General features: G+C 38.9%; 1 protein-coding gene across 10 annotated transcripts in view; it reads right to left on the bottom strand.

Annotated features, from left to right (window-relative positions):
* The window catches only part of LOC104117615 (uncharacterized), a 76,065-nt gene that overhangs the window by 42,799 nt on the left and 12,429 nt on the right, over positions 1 to 20,837 (bottom strand). For all 10 annotated transcript variants that reach the window (XM_070187544.1, XM_070187542.1, XM_070187550.1 and 7 more), the window contains 6 exons: positions 17,138 to 17,192; positions 17,007 to 17,063; positions 16,770 to 16,871; positions 12,127 to 12,207; positions 11,936 to 11,988; positions 6,559 to 6,628 (listed from right to left, as the gene is read on the bottom strand). In XM_070187544.1, the coding sequence (XP_070043645.1) occupies positions 6,559 to 6,628; positions 11,936 to 11,988; positions 12,127 to 12,207; positions 16,770 to 16,871; positions 17,007 to 17,063; positions 17,138 to 17,192 (418 nt within the window). The remainder of the gene's footprint in view (positions 1 to 6,558; positions 6,629 to 11,935; positions 11,989 to 12,126; positions 12,208 to 16,769; positions 16,872 to 17,006; positions 17,064 to 17,137; positions 17,193 to 20,837) is intronic.

The following is a 20,837-nucleotide window of genomic DNA, read 5'->3' on the forward strand; positions in this document are numbered from 1 at the left end:
CCGTCAACTCCAATTGTAGCAGCGAGAATGTCTTCATCCACAGATATTGCATTAAGAGCTTCTATTGCATCAACGGTGGAAATGGAGAGCAGGCTCGGAATAGAATAGATTGACTGCTTAGGCGGGTCTCATGGGATCTATGCCGGCTGTCGGAATCAAACGAAGGTCGAAGGACCATTCAATTCATTAAGGGGCATAGCGGCACCCTCGCTCGGCGCCATTTCCGGACCTAGCAGCAGACGGGCGGGTCGTGCCTGAATTCAGACCGGACCAGACTCTTCTTGGTTTTACCCCGCTCCTCAATCTTATTCTGTTTCCGATCCTGCTTCAGATTCTCTTTCAGTTGTGGAAACAAGCCCCTATTCCTATCGGTTGAGTAGCCCAAGCTCCTTAAGTATTGTCCCCTCTCCTGTGAAAGAAAGAGGTTGATGCACCCAGCTACCCGAAGTAGAGCTTTCTTTGTCCCACCTTTCCTTACTGACTTTCCTAGTTTAGATAGCGTATTGAGAATCATGTCAAAATACACCAAGACCTGGGCCCAGGTTCTCTTTCTTCAAGAAAGGGTAGCTTTAAACAACCCGGTTCCAAACTGAGTAGAGTTTATCAGTATGGTCCTATTTCCCGAAGGAATTGTTCCTTACGACACTATGCAATAAATTCGCTTTTAGACAATGCACTGTGCATGGGTTATGCACACCCTAGGTACTCATCTAGTGAAAATTCTAACCTTTACTCATCCCAAAAAGATGAGTAAAGGTTATATGGTTTGGGCATGTGGAGAGGAGGAACGTACATTATTGGGATCGAAAATAACAAGGTGTCATGCGGAAGTTAACAATGCAAACCTTGGTGACGATAAATCAGACAAGAAAAAAATATACTAAAGAAGTATATTATATCAAAATGGTTTGGCCAAGTGACTCTACATATGATTTACTAATATAAAAGAGAAAAAGCTTATGAGAGAATAAATTCTCCCCCTAAACAAAACTCTCGTAATGACTACATTGTGGATGTTCTTGTGTTACTGCATGAATGAAGGATTCTCAATTTATAGAGGCCGTTATCTTTTCCGCCAAGAAAGGAATCTATCAAATATGGAAGAAATCTATATTTTTCTTTAAGAAAAAGTAAAACAATTATGGTTAATATTCTAATCTTCCTTTAAGTAAAAGAATAAATCCAAATAAGGTAAGAAAATCAGGACAAACTCCAAACAATTCTCCCCTTTGGCCCGAATTTTCTTGACAATGCTTCATTCGGCTTCTTCACATAATCTTCATCACTATTGCTTGCCATAGTTAAAAATATGTATGGGATAAAAATTGGAGCCTCATGCGTTGAAGGTGAGCACGGGTTAAGAGTATTGGAGCCTTGCGTTAAAAGTGAGCAGGGTTAAAAGTGAAGCCCTACGTTAAAAGTGAGTAGGGTTAAAAGTAGGAGGTCATGCGTTAAAAGTAAGCATGAGTTAAAAATTGGAGCACATACGCATGGGTTAAAAATGGTTTTTTTGTATATAGAGCAGCAGGATTGTTAAAAATATAGTTGAAAGTTTATCTCCACATGTAGTATTCTTGAAAGTTTTTTTTTGTTGATAAAAATTTTCATTGTCGTCAACTTGCTCTGATACCACTTTTTGTGAAAGGTTTTTTTTTAAAAAAAAAAAATTCTTCAGTATCGTCAAATTGGGTTGCTTGATCTGAATCTGCCTTAACCTATCTTCAACCTCGCTCTGGACCATTAGCTCTGATACCACTTGTTGGGATCGAAAATAACAAGGCATCATGCGGAAGCTAACAATGCAAACCTTGATGGCTGTTAATGAAAATAGTAATTCATTATTTTTAACAATAGGTCTCGCTTACGGAAAGTAGAAACCGAAGCGAAGCAGTTTCGAGTGACGATAAATCAGACAAGAAAAAAATATACTAAAGAAACATATTATATCAAAATGGTTTGGTCAAGTGACCTACATATGATTTACTAATATAAAAGAGAAAAAGCATATGAGAGAATAATTCTTCCCCTAAACAAAACTCTCGTAATGACTACATTAAGGATGTTCTTGTGTTGTTGCATGAATGAAGGATTCTCAATTAATAGAGGCCGCTATCTTTTCCGCCAAGGAAGGAATTTATCAAATATGGAAGAAATCTATATTTTCCTTTAAGAAAAAGTAAAACAATTATGGTTAATATTCTACTCTTAAATCCAAATAAGGTAAAAAAATCAGGACAAATTCCTAACATAGATACCCTATTAAGGAGATGCGAGAGGCTGACCTTGGTAGGCTTGAGAAAAGGTAGAGGTAGGTCGAAGAAGCATTGTGGAGAGGTGATTAGGCAGGATATGACGTTTCTTCAGCTTTCCGAGGACATGACCCTTGATAGGAAGGTATGGAGGTCGAGAATTAAAGTAGAAGGCTAGTAGATACTCGAGAGGGTTTCTTTCTCATACCAATAGTATTAGTGTTAGTCTGGTGTACTATTATTGTTAGATTTCTATTACAATGTGTTAGTTCATTTCGCTTCGTTTTCTTATTATTTTGTTATTGTTAATGCTTGTGCTACAGCTTTCCTTTCATCTTTCCTTGAGTCGAGGGTCTATTGGAACCAGCGTCTCTACCTTCAAGGTAGGGGTAAGGTCTGCGTACACACTACCCTCCCCAAACCCCACTTTTGGGATTATACTTGGTTTGTTGTTGTTGTACTCATCCCAAAAAGAAATAGGGATAAGCCCAAATTGTAGAAATAAAAAAACATGGAAGTAACTTTTTTCTGTCTTTTCGAAAACTAATCCGACTTGTTAATGTGAGAAAGCACGGGAGAAAAATCTATTATTGATATTCTATGTTACAATGAGCCCTATTTATATGTATATATAACACCTAACCTACTCATATTACATAAGGGACAAGGACTAACTACATATATTCACATAACTATTCTAACACTCCCCCTCAAGCTGGTGCATATAAATCATATGTACCGAGCTTGTTACATATGTAGCTAATACGAGGACCAGTGAGGGACTTGGTGAAAATATCTGCAAGTTAATCATTAGACTTCACAAACTTTGTAGCAATATCTCTCGAGAGTATCTTTTCTCTGACAAAGTGACAGTCAATCTTAATGTGTTTAGTTCTCTCATGGAACACTGGATTTGATGCAATATGAAGTGCAGCTTGATTATCACACACAAGTTACATCTGGCTGATCTCACCAAATTTCAACTCCTTGAGCAACTGTTTGATCCAAATTAGCTCACATGTCGCCATAGTCATTGCTCGATATTCTGCTTCTGCACTAGATATCGAGCAACCACATTTTGTTTCATGCTCTTACCTCCTACTAAGACACAATATCCAGACGTAGAACGTCTATCAAAAGGTGATCCTGCCCAATCAGCATCTGAGTATCCAACGATCTGCTCATGGCCTCGATCCTCAAACAATAAACCTTTGCCTGGAGCTGATTTTTTATATACCGAAGAATGCGGACAACTGCATCCCAATGACTATCACAGGGAGAATCCATAAACTGACTCACAACACTCACAGGAAAGGAAATGTCAGGTCTAGTCATTTTGAGGTAAATTAATTTACCAACCAGTCGCCTATATCTTGCAGGATCGCTAAGAGGCTCCCCCTGTTCTGACAAAAGTTTTGAATTCGGATCCATCGGAGTGTCAACAGGTCTACAACCTGTCATTCCTGTCTCCTCAAGAATGTCTAAGGCATACTTCCGTTGTGAGATCACAATACCTTAGCTAGACTGAGCAACCTCAATACCCAGAAAATACTTTAATCTGCCTAGATCCTTAGTCTGAAAGTGCTGAAAGAGATGTTGCTTCAGCTTAGTAATACCATCCTGATCATTACCGGTAATAACAATATCGTCAGCATAAACGACCGGATAAATATAGAGATTTGAAGCATAATGCCGATAAAACACAGAGTGATTAGCTTCACTACGAGTCATGCCAAACTCCTGAATAATTGTACTGGACTTACCAAACCAGGCTCGAGGAGACTGCTTTAGACCATAGAGGGCCCGGCGCAACCGACATACAAGGCCACTAGACTCCCCCTGAGCAACAAAACCAAGTTGTTGCTCCATATAAACCTCATCCTCAAGGTCACCGTGAAGAAAAGCATTCTTAATGTCCAACTGATATAGAGGCCAATGGAGAACAGCAGCCATGGATAGAAAAAGGCGGCTGATGCTATTTTAGCCACGGGAGAGAAAGTATCACTGTAATCGAGCCCAAATATCTGAATATACCCTTTGGCAAAGAGACGAGCCTTAAGTCGATTAACCTGGCCATCTAGACCAACTTTAACTGCATACACCCAACGACAACCAACAGTTGATGTACCCGAAGGAAGAGGAACAAGCTCCCAAGTACCACTCGTATGTAAAGCAGACATCTCGTTAATCATAGCATGTCGCCACCCTGGATGAGACAATGCTTCACCTGTAGACTTAGGGATGGAAACGGAGGACAAAGATGATATAAATACACAATGGGGTGATGACAGACGATGGCAACTTAAACCGACATAATGGGGATTAGGATTAAGTGTGGACCGTATACCTTTTCGTAGTGCAATCGGATGACTAAGAGGAGACAAGTCCGCAGTACTAGTCGGGTCAGGTGCAGTACGTGAATAAGTTGGCCCGATGCTGGGCACGGACGACGATGATAAGTCAGGAATGGTGAAGCTGTAGAAGGTTGAACTGGACTAAGTGGTGGCACTAGAGCTAGGTGGTGGAACTGGAACTATAGGTGGTGGAGTTGCAACTGGAGTTGTAGGTGGTGGAGATGCAACTGGAGCTGTAGAGGAAGATGAATGGGAGATAGTGACTGAATCTCCAAAAGATGGAACTGGTAGCACCTTAGAAATATCTAAGTGATTACCTGGACCTGTGAAGTATGATTGGGTTTCAAAGAAGGTAATATCTGCAGACATAAGGTATCGCTGGAGGTCAGGAGAATAGTATCGATATCCCTTTTGCGTTCTCGAGTAACCCAAAAATACGCACTTAAGAGCACGAGGAGCTAACTTATCTTTTCCTGGAGTTTGTGAATTAACGACTTTGTTCTTTATCAATAAGAAAAAGATTTTAGATTTGTCAATTTTTATTACAGTCTAATGAATAAATTGGGAAAATAAAATTCTTATTATATTTCTTGCCCATCTTTTTGAGAAAAAAATAGCAAAATGAATGATGATCTCAACTTTTTAAAATTGTTCAATTTGGGTAGAATTATGATCCTCCCCCCCCCCCCCCCTCACAAAAGAAAAAAAGAGCGACACAAATCCCCCCCACCAAAGAAAAAAAGAGGGACACAAATCTCACTTGCCGGAACCACCCTTATAGCCGCTTAATGTCTTTTTTCACTGAACCCGCTTGCGTGAAATTCTGGGTTTATGAACTGTGTTGCTGCACCAAAATCTAATAAAAACAAAAGGTTATCTCTCAATTCTACAAGTTCATTGTCCATCCTTCAAAAGTCTGTTATTCCTCTTTTCCCGTGTTAGATAGCAAATGTACGTTAAAATGTGTATAGGTACACTTACTATTAGTGTCCTGCATCGGAAAATATGAGAAACACGGAAATGAGTTAATACTAAACGGAAGGTATCCTTTGGCCCTAAGTTCAAGACTGAATTGTATATACTCTCACCTAGAATTCCCTCTGGAAAAAGAAGAGAGGTAGTTTTAAAAAAAAAAGGAAGAGTAGAATTCAAATGTATGACTACTAACGGATTGGTGTTTGCCAGTTGTTGGTTGCCACAGGATCAGATGAAAGCCACAGCAGTGAGAAATATGGTTGAAGCTCCTGGGTGTACTGTTACAGCTGTGGTTAAAGCAACTTCTAAAGATCATAGAATTATTGTTGTGGCTGTCAAACTTGATTAGGAGGCGAAGCAAAGAAATCATCCGCACTGGGCAAAATTACTGATAGTAGAGTGAAAACCTATTTCCAGTATTCACATTAGTTTTTAAAAAGGGAAAATGGAGGTAGAGAATTCCACTCTAGGCAAAGACTACACTTTAGGTCAATATGCTGACCATGCGCAAGATAAGTGGAAGGATTCGAAAAGTCATAAATAGAAAATGGCGAGAGCAAGAGGAATTAGAAATTCAAATAAGAAACGGGGTTAACATATCCAAGAATGTGAGAGATTGTCCTCGCCTAAACCTAAGGGATAATTTGATATTTTTCCTAATCTTTCCATAAATGATACATGTTATATTTGACACGGTTTGAGTGTATAGGGGAAGGCACCTTCTTGAAGCGACAATCAATAGAACTTGCATAATACTTAGAAAATTAAAATAAAATCAAGGCTGAGATTGCTCAACCTATTATAAAATCTAAGAGTAAGACGTACAACAATAACAAACACAAATACTGCAAATTCGCACTAGCAGAGCCAAAGCATAACCTTTTTTTATTTTTAAGGATAGTGGAAATAGCAAGATAAAGAGGTAAAATAAAAAATGGATTAGGAATAAAGTAAATAAGTGTAGAGCCCATATTGTGCACCTGGATACTAGAAACAACACGAGCAAGAGCTTTTACCATACCCTCAACCACATTTGTGTTTTTTGGATGCCTGCATACACCAAATACGTTCACATATGCATAAAAGGGGGGAACGGAGAATAGGGGAACACGATATTTTTTAGATAGGTAAAATCAATTGTATTAATGTTGGAAGTCAAGTAGGTGCTTAGGATTACAGAACTTGTACACAATCCAAACTGGGCCTGCAATGGTGTAAAACTTTTAATAAATTTCACTTCAGATATCGTAAACTTTAAGAAGAAAAGGCTTCTTTCATATATGAGTATGTATTTACATTCAATGAGCAAGGCTACTTATACAGGAGGTCCTATGACTAATTAAGGAACGGAACAATTACAAAATTAGAGCAAATGAATTAGAATACAACAACAACATACCCAGTATTATCCCACATCGTGGGGTTTGGGGAGGTGTACGCAGACCTTACCCCTACCTTGTGAGGATAGAGAGGTTGTTTCCAATAGACCCTCGGCTCAACAAATGAATTAGAATAAGAAAACAAATCTCCTACAATCAAGCTAGTCAACACTCCTTCCCAAGTTGGTGCAAAGATGTCACACATGCCTAACTTGTAGATCAAAGTATGAAAGGTTTGTTTGTTGAGGCCTTTTGTAGACACATTGCTAGCTATTAATCTGATGACACATGAAGCAAACTCAAGATACCACTTGTAATCTTTTCTTTGATGAAGTGTCGATCACTTGTTGGAATTACTGGTTTGTTGTTGTTGTTGAAGTGTATCAATTTCAACATGTTTCTTTCGGTCATGTTGAACGGAGTTATGAGCTATACCAATTGCAACCTTTTCATCACAATACAGGAAAGTTTTCTTTTTTTTCATACAATCTCAATTTTCTCTAATAGCTTTTGTAGCCACAAAAGTTCACAGACACCCTGGGCCATAGCTCTATATTCTGTCTCCGCACATGATCTAGCAACTACATTTTGTTTCTTGCTTCTCCAAGTAACCAAGTTCCCTCCTACGTGTGTACAGTAACCATATGAAAATCTTTTGTCATCTAGAGATCCAGCTCAATCCACATCTGTAAAGGCTTCTATTCTATCTGGAGGTGACCATGCTAGAAGAAAAGCAGATCTTTTCCTGAAGCAAACTTCAGATACCGCAAAATGTGAATGACAGCTAGCATATGAGGATCTCGAGTTGGCTCACTAAGCTAACTGAATAGGCTATGTCTGTCTAGTGTAAGAGATATAAATGAGTCTTTCAACCAACTTCTGATATCTCTCCTTATCAACCGACTTTCCAACTCCTGTTTGTAACTTGCGATTGCTTTGAACTGATTCTGATGGCCTGCAACCTCTCATACCAGTTTCATTTAAGAGATCTAGAATATACTTCTTTGAGAAAAAAAGATTTCTCTTTTTGATCTAGCAACAATCACAGTGCATGTGCTCTTTATCAGAAGTAAATGCCCTTGGTTGCTCATGAGACATAGTTAACCAAGACTTCTCGGTTGGTGCTGAATAAAGCATGACATGTCGTTGGCTTTCTTCCTGTTGAACATAAGAGTATGCATCTTTAAGAGAAGGAAAAGGAATTTTACCAAGAACTTGAACCCTGAATCCCTGATCTAATTGTGTACTCTGTGCAAATCGGCGAGAAAATCATATACCCTTTCCTTTTCAACCAATTTTTGAAAGAGAACTGCATCATCAGTACGCTTCGCTTGGAGATATTGATAGTAGTCAATCTCCTGCCATAACCCAGTTAACTCAGAATAGTAATCAGTGATAGTCAACTCACCTAGCTTAGTGGCATGAATCTCATTTCAAATTTCAAAGATCTGGGCATCATTTCCCAGCGAGAGTAAATGCGCTTAGTTGATTTTCAGATCTTTTCAGTAGTATCAAGCAATAAATACTTTTTAAAAATTCGAGGGTGCATAGGATTCTAAAGTCATGTCATAAGTAGGGAATTGTTAGAATCCTATTGACCATAGCTTCCAGTAATATAACCCAGCAACTTTCTAAACTTAATAAAAAGCAAATAAGATCTTGACCAAGCAAGATACGTACCAAACCTACCCAATTTTATAGTATTTATTTGTGAAAGAGTAGTGTTGTCCCTCATAGAAGTGTTATTCACTGCCTTAGTGTCCCCCATAGTTCAAATAGGACTCTAAATCGGAATATATACTTTCCAGTATGTTACATTCTCCGAAGCCCAGTCATACTTCACAGGTCCATGCGATCACTTAGATATTTCTGAGGCGTTACCAATTTCATATTTTGGAGATTCGGTCACTATCTCTCTCTCACCTTCCTCCATGCTCCATCACCTGCCGCTCCGGTATCATCACCTACAGTTTCAGCTCCACCTACAACTCCACCACCTACCATTCTAGTTCCATCTTCTACGGCTCCACCTCTTTTAACTGATCACCGCCGTCAACTTCCAGCATTACGTCCAAACGATTCATGCCCTGTACCGGATCCTTCACCTACTGCGGACTTGTCTCCTTCAAGTCCAGGAATCGCACTCCGAAAAGGTATTCAATTTCATCACCTACAGTTTCAGCTCCACTACAGCTCCACCACCTATCACTCCAGTACTTATCATCGTCGTCAGCTTCCAGCATCACGTCCAGATGATTCATGTCATGTATCGGATCCTTCACCTACTGCGGACTTGTCTCCTCCTAGTCCAGCAATCGCACTCCGGAAAGGTATTCGATCCACTCTTAATCCTAATCCACATTATATTGGTTTGAATTATCATCGTTTATCATTAACCCGCTATGCCTTTGTGTCATCTTTGTCCTGTATTTCTATCCCTAAGTCCATAAGTGAAGCGATATCTCATCCTGGAATGCGACAAGCTATGATTAACGATATGCCTGCTTTACATGCTAGTGGTACTTGGGCACTTGTTTCTCTACCTCCAAGTAAATCTACTATTGGTTGTCGATGGATGTATGCAGTCAAAGTTAGTCCATATGGTCAAATTAATCGCCTTAAAGCCCATCTCATTGGCAAAAGCTTATACTCGGATATTTGGGCTTGATTACAGTGATACTTTCTCTCGTGGCTAAAATAGCACATATCCGCCTTTTTCTATCCATGGCTTAGCAACCACCTGGTTTTGTTGCTTATGTGGAGTTTAATGGCATTGTATGAGGGTTGCACGGTCATTCTATGGTCTATAATAGTCTCCTCGAGCCTGGTTTGATTAGTTCAACACAGTTATTTAGGAGTTTGGAATGACTTGTAGTGAGGTTGATCACTCCGTGTTTTACCCGCATTCTGCTCCAAATTTGTATAATTATTTGGTGGTTTATATTGACGATATTGTTATTACCGACGACCTTAATGATGGCATCACTAGCGGAAGTATGTCTTAGACATTTTTTAGGAGACATGAATGACGGGTTGTAGACCCATTTACACTCATATGGAACCAAATGCTAAACTTCTGCCTAGATAAGGGGAGCCTCTTAGCAATCCTGTAAGATATAGGCAGCTAGTTGGTAAGTTGAATTACTTCACAATGACTAGTCAGTTTATAGACTCTCCCTATGATAGTCATTAGGATGCAGTTGTCCGGATTCTTCGGTATATGAAATCAACCCCGGGCATAGGACTATTGTTCAAGGATCGAGGCCATGAACAAATAGTTGGATACACAGATGCTGATTGAGCAGGATTACCTTTTGATAGACATCCTATATCTGGATATTGTGTTTTAGTAGGAGGCAATTTGGTATATTAGAAGAGCAAGAAACAGAATATGATTGCTCGGTCTAGTACAGAAGCTTAATATCGAGCAATGACTATGGCAACAAGGGAGCTAGTTTGGATCCAGCAATTGCTCAAAGACGTGAAATTGGTTGAAATCAATCAGATGTTAATTGTGTGTGATAATCAAGATGCCCTTCATATCATGTCAAATCCGGTGTTCCATGAGGACTAAACATTGAGATTGACTGTTACTTCGTTAGGGAAAAGATCCTGTCCCTAAGATACTCTCAGGAGATATTGCTACAAAGTTTATGAAGTCAAATGATCAGCTTGCAGATATTTTCACCAAGTCCCTCACTGGTCCTCGTATTAGTTACATTTGTAACAAGCTCAGTACATATGATTTATACGCAGCGGCTTGAGTGGGAGTGTTAGATTGTTTATGTATACATTAGGTTGAGTATCGCACACTGGAATATGTGTAGAGTATAAATATAAATTCCTTGTATATAGTTAAGTAACACATATTAATAATATTGTTTTTCCCGTGCCTTCACTTCTGGCATATTTAATTGTGTTTCTTTGCTTTTTTTTTTTGGTGCAACATGCAAATGTACATGAGACTCACCATGCAGAGGCCATGATTGACTTTATTATCTCTACACAATCTATGAGGCCCACTTTTGGTGTACCCTGGAGTTCATACCAGCATACACTTGACTGATAAATATATAAGACTTTACCTTATTCACCAAAAAAGAAAGAGTGCGACAATTGACGAGAGATTTGCCATTCATATTCATGATGGAACGAGAGAGAGGAAGTGGTATAACGTTCAACCTTCTATCGAGAGGAACTTTGTTATTGGAAAGGAGTGCAAGTTACTTTTGCTACTACAAACACTACTAAATTAAGCTTTTAATCAATTTCAAGCCAAATATTTCCTAGAATACTAATCCCTTTGTTTCAATTTGTTTCCCATAGCTTGACTCAACACGAAGGTTTTGAAGTAAATGATGATTTTTAAACTTGTTTTCTTAAAATTGCTATAACATCTGTGTTGCTATAAGACAAACATGAGGTCTTAAACATGACATAACATTAATTTTTTTGATAAGAAACATGACATAACATTTGTGTAGTTATAAAAGTTTCTCATTAAGGATATATAGAAATGTGTCATTTTTTTATGGACTAATAAGGAAATGTGCCAAACAAAATGGGATGGAGGGAGTAAAAGGAAAAGCAAACCAAAAATAAATAAATGAAAAAGATAAATAAGTCTTTAGAAAGTATGATTTAGTTTTTTGGTTCTATTTTCAGTGGAAGATAATACATAGGGTATTCCATTTTGCATATTATTTTCTATTTTTCTTTTTCCTTTTTGTATAACTTTAGTTTTCTCCTCTGAAGAGAGATTATATGGTCAAGAGAATATGAACACAGATGCAAAACCTGCATACTTTACTGTGCGAAAAAACACAAGAGGTAGTTCACATAATTTCACAATCTAGGAGGTGAAATTATTTACAAAAAGCAACATTTTAACTGATTATAATTAACTGCAAAAAGTATGTTTCATCCAAACAATTATCTACAAAGAAAAATCCAAGGATCAAAAGGTGAGCAACCTTACATGTCAAAATTAAGGAAAAGAACTTGCATCGTGCGTGCTTCCACACAGAAGCCCTGCCAAATAAGCAAAGTTACTAAAATTAGATTAGATAGAAGTTAATATTCACTTGACTATTTCACAGATTCAGTGTAATGGTTGGCAGCAACAACTACAGGAGAATTATCTTAAGAGAAAAGAAGATTTTGAATTACCCTTAAAATTTCAAGAACAAGAATGCGATGCCACAACGGTAAGTCTAGAGATATAACCCTCACCAACATGCTGAGAAATACCTGTCCGAAAGAGGATTGACTAGTTTAGCAGTGAAAAATACTCATAGATAGGAAATAAAGTTGTCGATCAAAAACATAACAAATAAATAGGAAAATAGCTTAAATTCAGCAAGACTAAGAAGATCAGAAGATTTGTTAACAAATCTGACATCAAAAAGTAAGCATGCTCTACAAAACTACAGAAGGAGATAAAGCGTGCAGTAGCATTGAGTAAAACACTAAGAAAGAAATACAAGCAGTGGTAATTTGCGTACCAACACACGTCACAAATCTTTTAATGAATATACTTCATCAGAAAGGATTTAACGAGATTTAGGTTAGGGTTGTAAGAGCCCGTTTGGACATAAAAAAAATTCACTTTTTTCGAAAAATTTTCATTTTTTTTCGAAATCAGTGTTTGGTCATAAAATTTCCAATTTTCACTTGAAGATGAATTTTGGAATTTTTCGAAAATTTGAAAAACTCCAAAAAGCTATTTTTCAAAATTTTCACTCAAATCACTCACAAAACTTCAAAAACAATCCAAAATAATATTCATGTCCAAACACAACTCTAATTTTCAAATACCATTTTCACTTGAAATTTTTTTTCACTTTTTTTTGGAATTTTACAATTCTTATGTCCAAACACCCACTAAGTTTTCTTTTTTGTTTCCCAAAAGGGGTTCTAAGGTTAATTGTATTTATTTTCATCTTTCCCCTCCTATCTTAACATTATGCATCGCAAAAAGAATATAATATTCAGAAGTACATCGTCTAGTGGTCCTGCCCAATCTGCATCTATCTATCCAACAATCCGCTCATGGCCTCGATCTTCAAAGCAGCTAGGGCAGAATTTATATATTGAAGAATACAAACAATTTATTCCAATGATTGTCATACGGAGTCCAGTCCATAAACTAACTTTCAACACTCATTGAAAGGCAATGTCAAGTCGAGTCATATTGAGATAATTCAACTTACCATCCAACAGCCTATTACTTCCAAGATCACTCAGGGTTTCCCCTAAACCTAGAAAAAGCTTAGCATTGGAATCCATTTGGAGTATCAATGGCTCTACAATCTGTTATTCATATCTCCTCAAGAATGTCCCGCAAATACTTACATTATGAGAAGACAATTCCTAATTTGGGCTAAGCGACATCAATGCTTAGGAAACATTTCAATCTCTCTAGATCCTTAGTCTAGAAGTGCCGAACGAGATGCTCCTTTTCAATTTAGTTAGACTTTCTTGAGCATTGCACAACAACAACATACCCAGTGTATTGCCACAAGTAGGGTCTAGGGAAGGTAGTACGTACGCAGACCTTACTTCTACCTTGTGAAGATAGAGAGGTTATTTCTAGTAGACCCTCCACGAGCATTGACCGTGAAGATTATATCACCAACATAAACTACCAAATAAATGCACAGATTTGGAGCAGCATATTGATAGAATAGAATGATCAGTGAGACTACGAACATTGCCAAGCTCCTGAATAACCGTGTTAATCTTAACCAACCATGCTTGAGGCTATTTCTGACCATATACAAACCGACGCAACCGGCATATAAGACCACTAGACTCAACCAGGTGGTTGCTCCATGTATACTTAATCCTCAAGATTGTCGTTGAGAAAAGCATTCTTGATATCTAACTGATAAAAGGACATTGGCGAACAGTAGCTAAGGATAGAAAAAGACGATTTAAAGTATCTTAGCCGCAGGGGAAATGTATCTTCATGACAACTCCAATAATCCGTGTATAACCTTAGTAACATGATGTGCCTTTAGCCGATTAATCCATCTATCAAGGCCAACATATACGCAACGACAATCAATAATAGATTTGCTTTCTAGTACCACTAGATTGTAAAACAAACATCTCCTCAATCGTAGTATGCAGCCAGCCTGGATGAGAAAGAGCTCCACATGTACTCATACGAATAGAAACAGATGATAGTGATGATACAAAGGCATAATGAGGTGGCAACAAACGATGATAACTCCGATAGGTAAACTTAGAATTAGGATTAGGGTTACAACTAGGATGAATATCTTTTTGAGCGGCAATAAGCCGATTTTGTGAGGGAGACTAGTCCACAATCTCCACAGCAGGCAAACATTCTGATTTTGGGTGTGAGTTATCTAGAACGAATGAAAAATGCAGACGACAATGATAAATCAAGAACGGTGGGGCTAAAGAAGGTGGAGCTATAGAAGGTCGAACTATACATGGTGGAAAAAAAAGCTGGCGGAGCTGTAGATCGTGGAGATATGGAAGAAAACGAAGAGATAAAGGTAGAATCCCCAAAATATGAAACTAGTAATACACAGTTAAGAGCACGAGGAGCTAACTTGTCTTTTCCCTGAGTAAAATTATGGACAAATCATGTGCTCTCAAAGCATGAGGAATAAAAGAGAACAAAGATGAGTTAGGAAACAAAGCAGAGTGTGGGACTTCATTTTGGATAGCGGAGGAAGACATGCTATTAATAAAATAACATTACATAATAACTGCATCCTAGAAAATACAACGGAACATGAGATTATATAAATAGGGTGCGAGCAGTCTCAACGGGATGCATGTTTTCCCTCTCAGCTATCTAATTCTGTTGAGATGTGAAAGCAGATGACCTTTGATGAAACTTCCCATAAAAGTTCATAAGCTACTGAAATGGAGAATATAAATATTTTGGCGCGCTATCACAATGAGAAGTGCAAATAGAAGCCCAAATTAATTTTCAATTTCAGCATGGAACTTTAGTAACTCTGATCGATTTCCATCAAGAATATCCAAGAACACCTAAAATAATCATCAACGAAATCGACAAAGTAGCAGAATCCCAAAGTGGAACTGCCCTAACTTGGACACAAACATCTAAATGAACTGAAGTACATTGAGGAAAAGGAACGAGTATGCTTACCAAGTTAACATGACTCACATTTAAAGTAGACAATTTAGTCAAAACAAGAACATTTTTTGGAGTTCAGATAAACTAGATTGTTGTAATCGCCTATGTAATTGAATAGGTGAATCAATAACAGGACAAGTTTTGGGAGGAGGACAACGTGTGGGTGATTTATTTAGGCTAAGGTCATAAAGTCCATGTGTTTCACGTCCGGTACCAATAATCCGTCTCGTGCTGCAATCCTCTATGACAACAAAGTTGTTGAAGAAAGCCATTGAGCAATTAAAAGTTTGGGATAAATGAATAATTGATATAAGATTAAACTGACAACTAAGAATACAAAGAACAGAATTTAAAGTTAGGAAAGGAAGTGCGCTAACTTGGCCTATTCCGGTTTACATGGTTTGAGATCCATTGGCCGGTGTGATTATTGGAAGAGATTGAAAATAAATAGTAGAGGAAAGGGATTTATTACCACAAATGTGATTAGAGGCACCTGAAATAATGGCCCAAGGACTGAAGTAGGATATTTGGAATAACAAGCTACGCTATTACCCGTCTGAACAGTAGAGGTTATCTCAGAAGATGTTTGTTTAAGTATTTTGTGTCGAAGGAACTCAATATACACATGTAAAGAAACTATTCGAACACTCGAAGTTTTGAATCTCATTTTCATGTAACCAAACCACTCAACTCTTTCTCACATTTATTGTTTAAATTAATCAAGTTAATAAATAAGAGTCAAATAGGACAGTAAGCAGGCTGATCAGAAAAATTTACTCAAATAGACTGCCGGAAGATTCTGCTCGTTTGAAAATGTCGCCTAATATTTGGAAAATCAGGTAGAGCCTAAATGATGCTAAAAAGATGATGGAAAGGTAAGAGTTCCCGAGTCCAAGTTGACTTGACTGATGCTAAAAAGATGGTGGAAAGATGACTAGACAGTCAAGAACTGACCGGTATCAAGAAAGTCTCATCGGAAAAGCTGCATGAGTATCACAAACTAAGGTCCAGCAATCGGAATGCAGTGGGAACTATGGGTAGACTTGAAATGAAGAGGCGAGCCCACTCAAAAGAATTTTGCCAGAATGTCGCCAGAGGACAGCACACAAGCAGTGTGTGCAGAGATCTCGCCAGAATTTCCTGAGCTTAGGTCAGTGCATGGAGGCACATGAGGAGCCTCTGGGAATGGGCTTTCTGGGGTGTGGTCGCCTAAGACTTCCAAACCTAGTGTTGGTGTTGGTTGATGCACAACACTCATGGATTTGACAATCAATTGCTCAGCCGCTATGCACAGCGACGAAGTTTTCTTCCTAGACATCATTGGTAAATGTGCAGCAATAAAATCCTCATACAAGCTCCAACATCATGTGAGGAAAAAAAAGCACAGGAAAGAATATTGAGAGAAAACTTAACTTGATTATTCCCCAAGCTACCGGGTCTAAATAGTGAATGCACAAGTTATACTATAGGAAAAAATATTCTGACTATCTAATTTCATGAACAATCAATCTAATTAACTCTGACTAATTCTAGTTGAACATCATATCATTTACAATACTCTTAACATATGGCAATCACTCTGTCAACATAGATGGAATTTCTTCTCAGAAAGAATCCATAATGACCACCAAAAGGAACAGCAAATGTCATAAAATGGTTAAATATTTACCTCAGATTCAGTGATAAGTGAAGAACTGTATAGCCTGATTATGTTGGCTACTGAACGCAACACCAGACGCCGAAAATAAGGTTCTCCGGATTCTCCTTCAGGCTGCTCAGAGGATAATGTATAAGATACAAAACAAATAAAGAGAACCAGATTCTTGCGATGACAGCAGTTTAAAGTTTATGCTTAAGCCTTAAATCTGTTTCCGTGACACTAAATTCCAGATGGAAGAACTATCACCTCGGTATCAGTACGAAGTGATGTCATTAGCAGTGAGCATATCTGGCGACGAAGAACCTGCTATTTAGAAGCTATCGATTAGAGAATGGATATAATCAATTCAGCTAGAAGTAAAGACGATATCTCTATACCTCTTCATAAGGAACCAACACTCTGAACAGCACCACATAATTGGACAAAATAAACCTGAAAAACAATGAAGCAACATGAGAAGCAAAATCAAAATCACAAAACATATTAAATAAATTAGTCAACAGCTACAGAAAACTCTTCAGACTTATTTGTACAGACCATCTACATAAACATGTTTTCTTAGTTGTGTTCTTCATCGTTCTTCTTCTACAATTTTTTTTTTTTGAATAACTAAAAATCAATTTATTCAAATCGTGCAAGAAGATGTCAATAACTACCCAAAAAATCCTTAGATTCCATTAAAACAATGCTGGATAAAATACTACAGCTGCTACTATAGCTCATGCTCTAAAGTATGGCCTATTCATTATTCAGTCAAACCTCTCTATAACATCATCCCTATATAACAACACTTCACTATAAAAGCCAAACTTTTTCGGAACCAATGTTCATGTTATAATATATGTTCTCTATAACAGCACTTCGCTATAACAACCAAAAATATTCGGAACAAACGAAGCTGTTATAGAGAGGTTTGACTGTATATAGCATGAAGGTTCTCGACTCATGGACAATCAAATCAATCAACTATGCCTAACTCCATAATATTAGTTGGGGACGGTTATATGAATCCTCTACACCTATTCTAAACTAGATGAAATCATGCACACCAGGAAAAAATGTTAATAGAAACACGAGAGAGAATAGATAGAATATGAAGATTGATAATTTCCTCAAGCTACTAGGCAACAACAACAACAACATACCCAGTATTATCCCACACTGTGGGGTCTGGGGAGGGTAGTGTGTACGCAGACCTTACCCATACTTTGTGAGGATAGAGAGGTGGTTTCCAATAGACCCTCGGCTCAGGAAAGTATAAGCACCACATTAATAAAAATATAGACAATGGACAGTACCAAAAAGGCACCATATTAATGAAAATATAGACAAGAAGGGACAGTACCAAAAAGGTATATAAAAGCAGAATAAAAACAACAAGACAGTAAGGTGATCAACAATGAAAGAAAACAACAGTTAGTCATAAAAACGTACTGTTATGAACACTCTAGACTACCTACTCTACTACCCTAATCATCGACCTCCATACCTTCCTATCAAGGGTCAAGTCATCGGTCAGCTGAAGCTGCGCCATGTCTTGCCTAATCACCTCTCCCCACCTCTTCTTTGGCCTACCTCTACCTCTCTGTAAGCCCTCCAATGTCAACCTCTCACACCTCCTCATCGGGGCGTTTGTGCTCCTCCTCCTCACATGACCAAACCACCTAAGTCGCGCTTCCCACATCTTGTCCTCAATAGGGGCCACACCCACCTTGTCGCGAATAACCTCATTTCTGATCCTATCTAACCTGGTGTGCCCGCACATCCATCTCAACATCCTCATCTCTGCTACCTTCAGCGATCTTGACTGGCCAACACTCAGCCCCATACCACATCGTTGGCCTGACCACCACTCTGTAGAACTTACCCTTAAGTTTCGGTGGCACCTTCTTGTCACACAAAACACCGGAAGCGAGTCTCCATTTCATCCATCCCGCCCCAATACGATGGGTGACATCTTCATCAATCTCACCATCCCCCTGAATAATAGACCAAGGGTACTTAAAACTCCCTTTCCTAGGAATGACCTGCGAGTCCAGCCTCACCTCCCCTTCCCCTCCTTGAGTCTCGCCACTGAACTTACACTCCAAGTATTCTGTCTTGGTCCTGCTCAACTTGAAACCTTTAGATTCCAGGGTTTGCCTCCATACCTCTAATTGCGCGTTCACACCGTCTCGCGTCTCGTCAATCAATACAATATCATCTGCAAATAGCATGCACCACGGCACCTACCCTTGGATGTGGCGTGTCAGTACGTCCATCACCAGAGCAAACAAAAAAGGGCTGAGTACCGACCCCTGATGCAACCCCATCATAACCGGAAAATGGTCTGAGTCCCCACCCACCGTCCTCACTCGGGTCTTTACTCCATCATACATGTCCTTAATCAACCTAACGTAGGCAACCAGTACACCTCTAGCCTCCAAACATCTCCACAAAACCTCCCTCAGAACTTTATCGTACGCCTTTTCTAAGTCGATGAACACCATATGCAAGTCCTTCTTTCTCTCCCTATACTGCTCCATCAATCTCCTAACAAGTTGGATAGCTTCTGTAGTCGAACGCTACGGCATAAACCCGAACTGGTTCTCGGAAATAGACACACTCCTCCTCACCCTTAGCTCTATCACTCTCTCCCAGACTTTCATAGTATGGCTAAGCAGCTTGATACCCCGATAGTTATTGCAATTTTGGATATCACCCTTGTTCTTGTATACGGGAACCATCGTGCTCCACCTCCACTCATCCGGCCCGATCACTTTGCCCCTGCTCATCTTACACATAGCTCCCTCAACTTCATCAACTCTAATCCGCCTACAATATCCAAAGTCACAACGACTCCCGGAGAGTTCCAAATCACCCAGTACAATGCTCATGTCCCCCTCCTCGTTCAAGAGACTATGGAAGTAGGTCTGCCATCTCCGACGGATAAGCCCTTCATCCAACAAAACTCTACCTTCTTCGTACTTGATGCACTTCACTTGGTCCAAGTCACACGCCTTCCTTTCTCGCGCCTTGGCTAACCTGAACAACCTCTTATCCCCACCTCTGCTCGTCCACTTCTCCTCCTCGTCTACACTTTCCACTAGCTTCAGATACGCTGCTTTCTTGGTTTCTACTTTTTCTTGCACCTCTCCATTCCACCACCAGTCTCCCTTGTGACCACCAGAGTAACCCTTTGAGACCCCTAATACCTCTCTCGCGGCTTCCCTAATGCATTGCGCAGTCGTGGTCCACATAGCGCTTGCGTCACCACTACTCCTCCAAGCCCCCATAGTCACCAGTTTGACCCCCAACTCCTGCGTTTGAGCTTCCGTCAAGGCTCCCCACTTTATCCTATGTTGGCTATACATCGCCCTCTTCCTCCTCTTCCTCCTCTTCCTCGTGATCTCAAGGTCCATGACCAGGAGCCTATGAAGGGTCGAGAGGTTTCCTCAAGCTACTAGGGGCTTTAAATAATAATTTAAACTTACTCTAAAAGAGGAAAATATGTCAAAGTTACATAATTGCAGGAAACATAATTTTCTTACCTAATTCCTACTGATTCTAATAGACGTACAATATATTCAATAATCACACAATATTATTAGCACTCTGTGCTGAACTTGTTATATATGCATATAATTCAGGGACCAGCAAGAGACTTGGCGAGATATCTGCTAGCTGATTCCACTTCACGAACTTTGCAATGAAATCTCCTAAGAGTATCTTTTCTCTGACAAAATGACAATCAATCTCCATATGTTTAGTTTTCTTATGAAACACAGAACTTCATTCGACATGAAGGCCAGCCTGAATATCACACACGTTTCATCTAATCAATATCTCCAGATTTTTACAGTAGCTGCTTGATCCATATGAGCTAACAAGTAGCTTCTACCATAGCCTGGTATTCTGCTTCTACATTGAACCCTACAACTACATTTTGTTTCTTACTCTTCCAGATGCTAAACTGTCTCCAACCAGAATGCAATATCCTGAAGTAGCTGCTTGATCCATATGAGCTAACAAGTAGCTTCTACCATAGCCTGGTATTCTGCTTCTACACTGAACCCTACAACTACATTTTGTTTCTTA

Source organism: Nicotiana tomentosiformis, chromosome 10 (genome assembly GCF_000390325.3).
Source record: "Nicotiana tomentosiformis chromosome 10, ASM39032v3, whole genome shotgun sequence".
Taxonomy (NCBI): domain Eukaryota; kingdom Viridiplantae; phylum Streptophyta; class Magnoliopsida; order Solanales; family Solanaceae; genus Nicotiana; species Nicotiana tomentosiformis.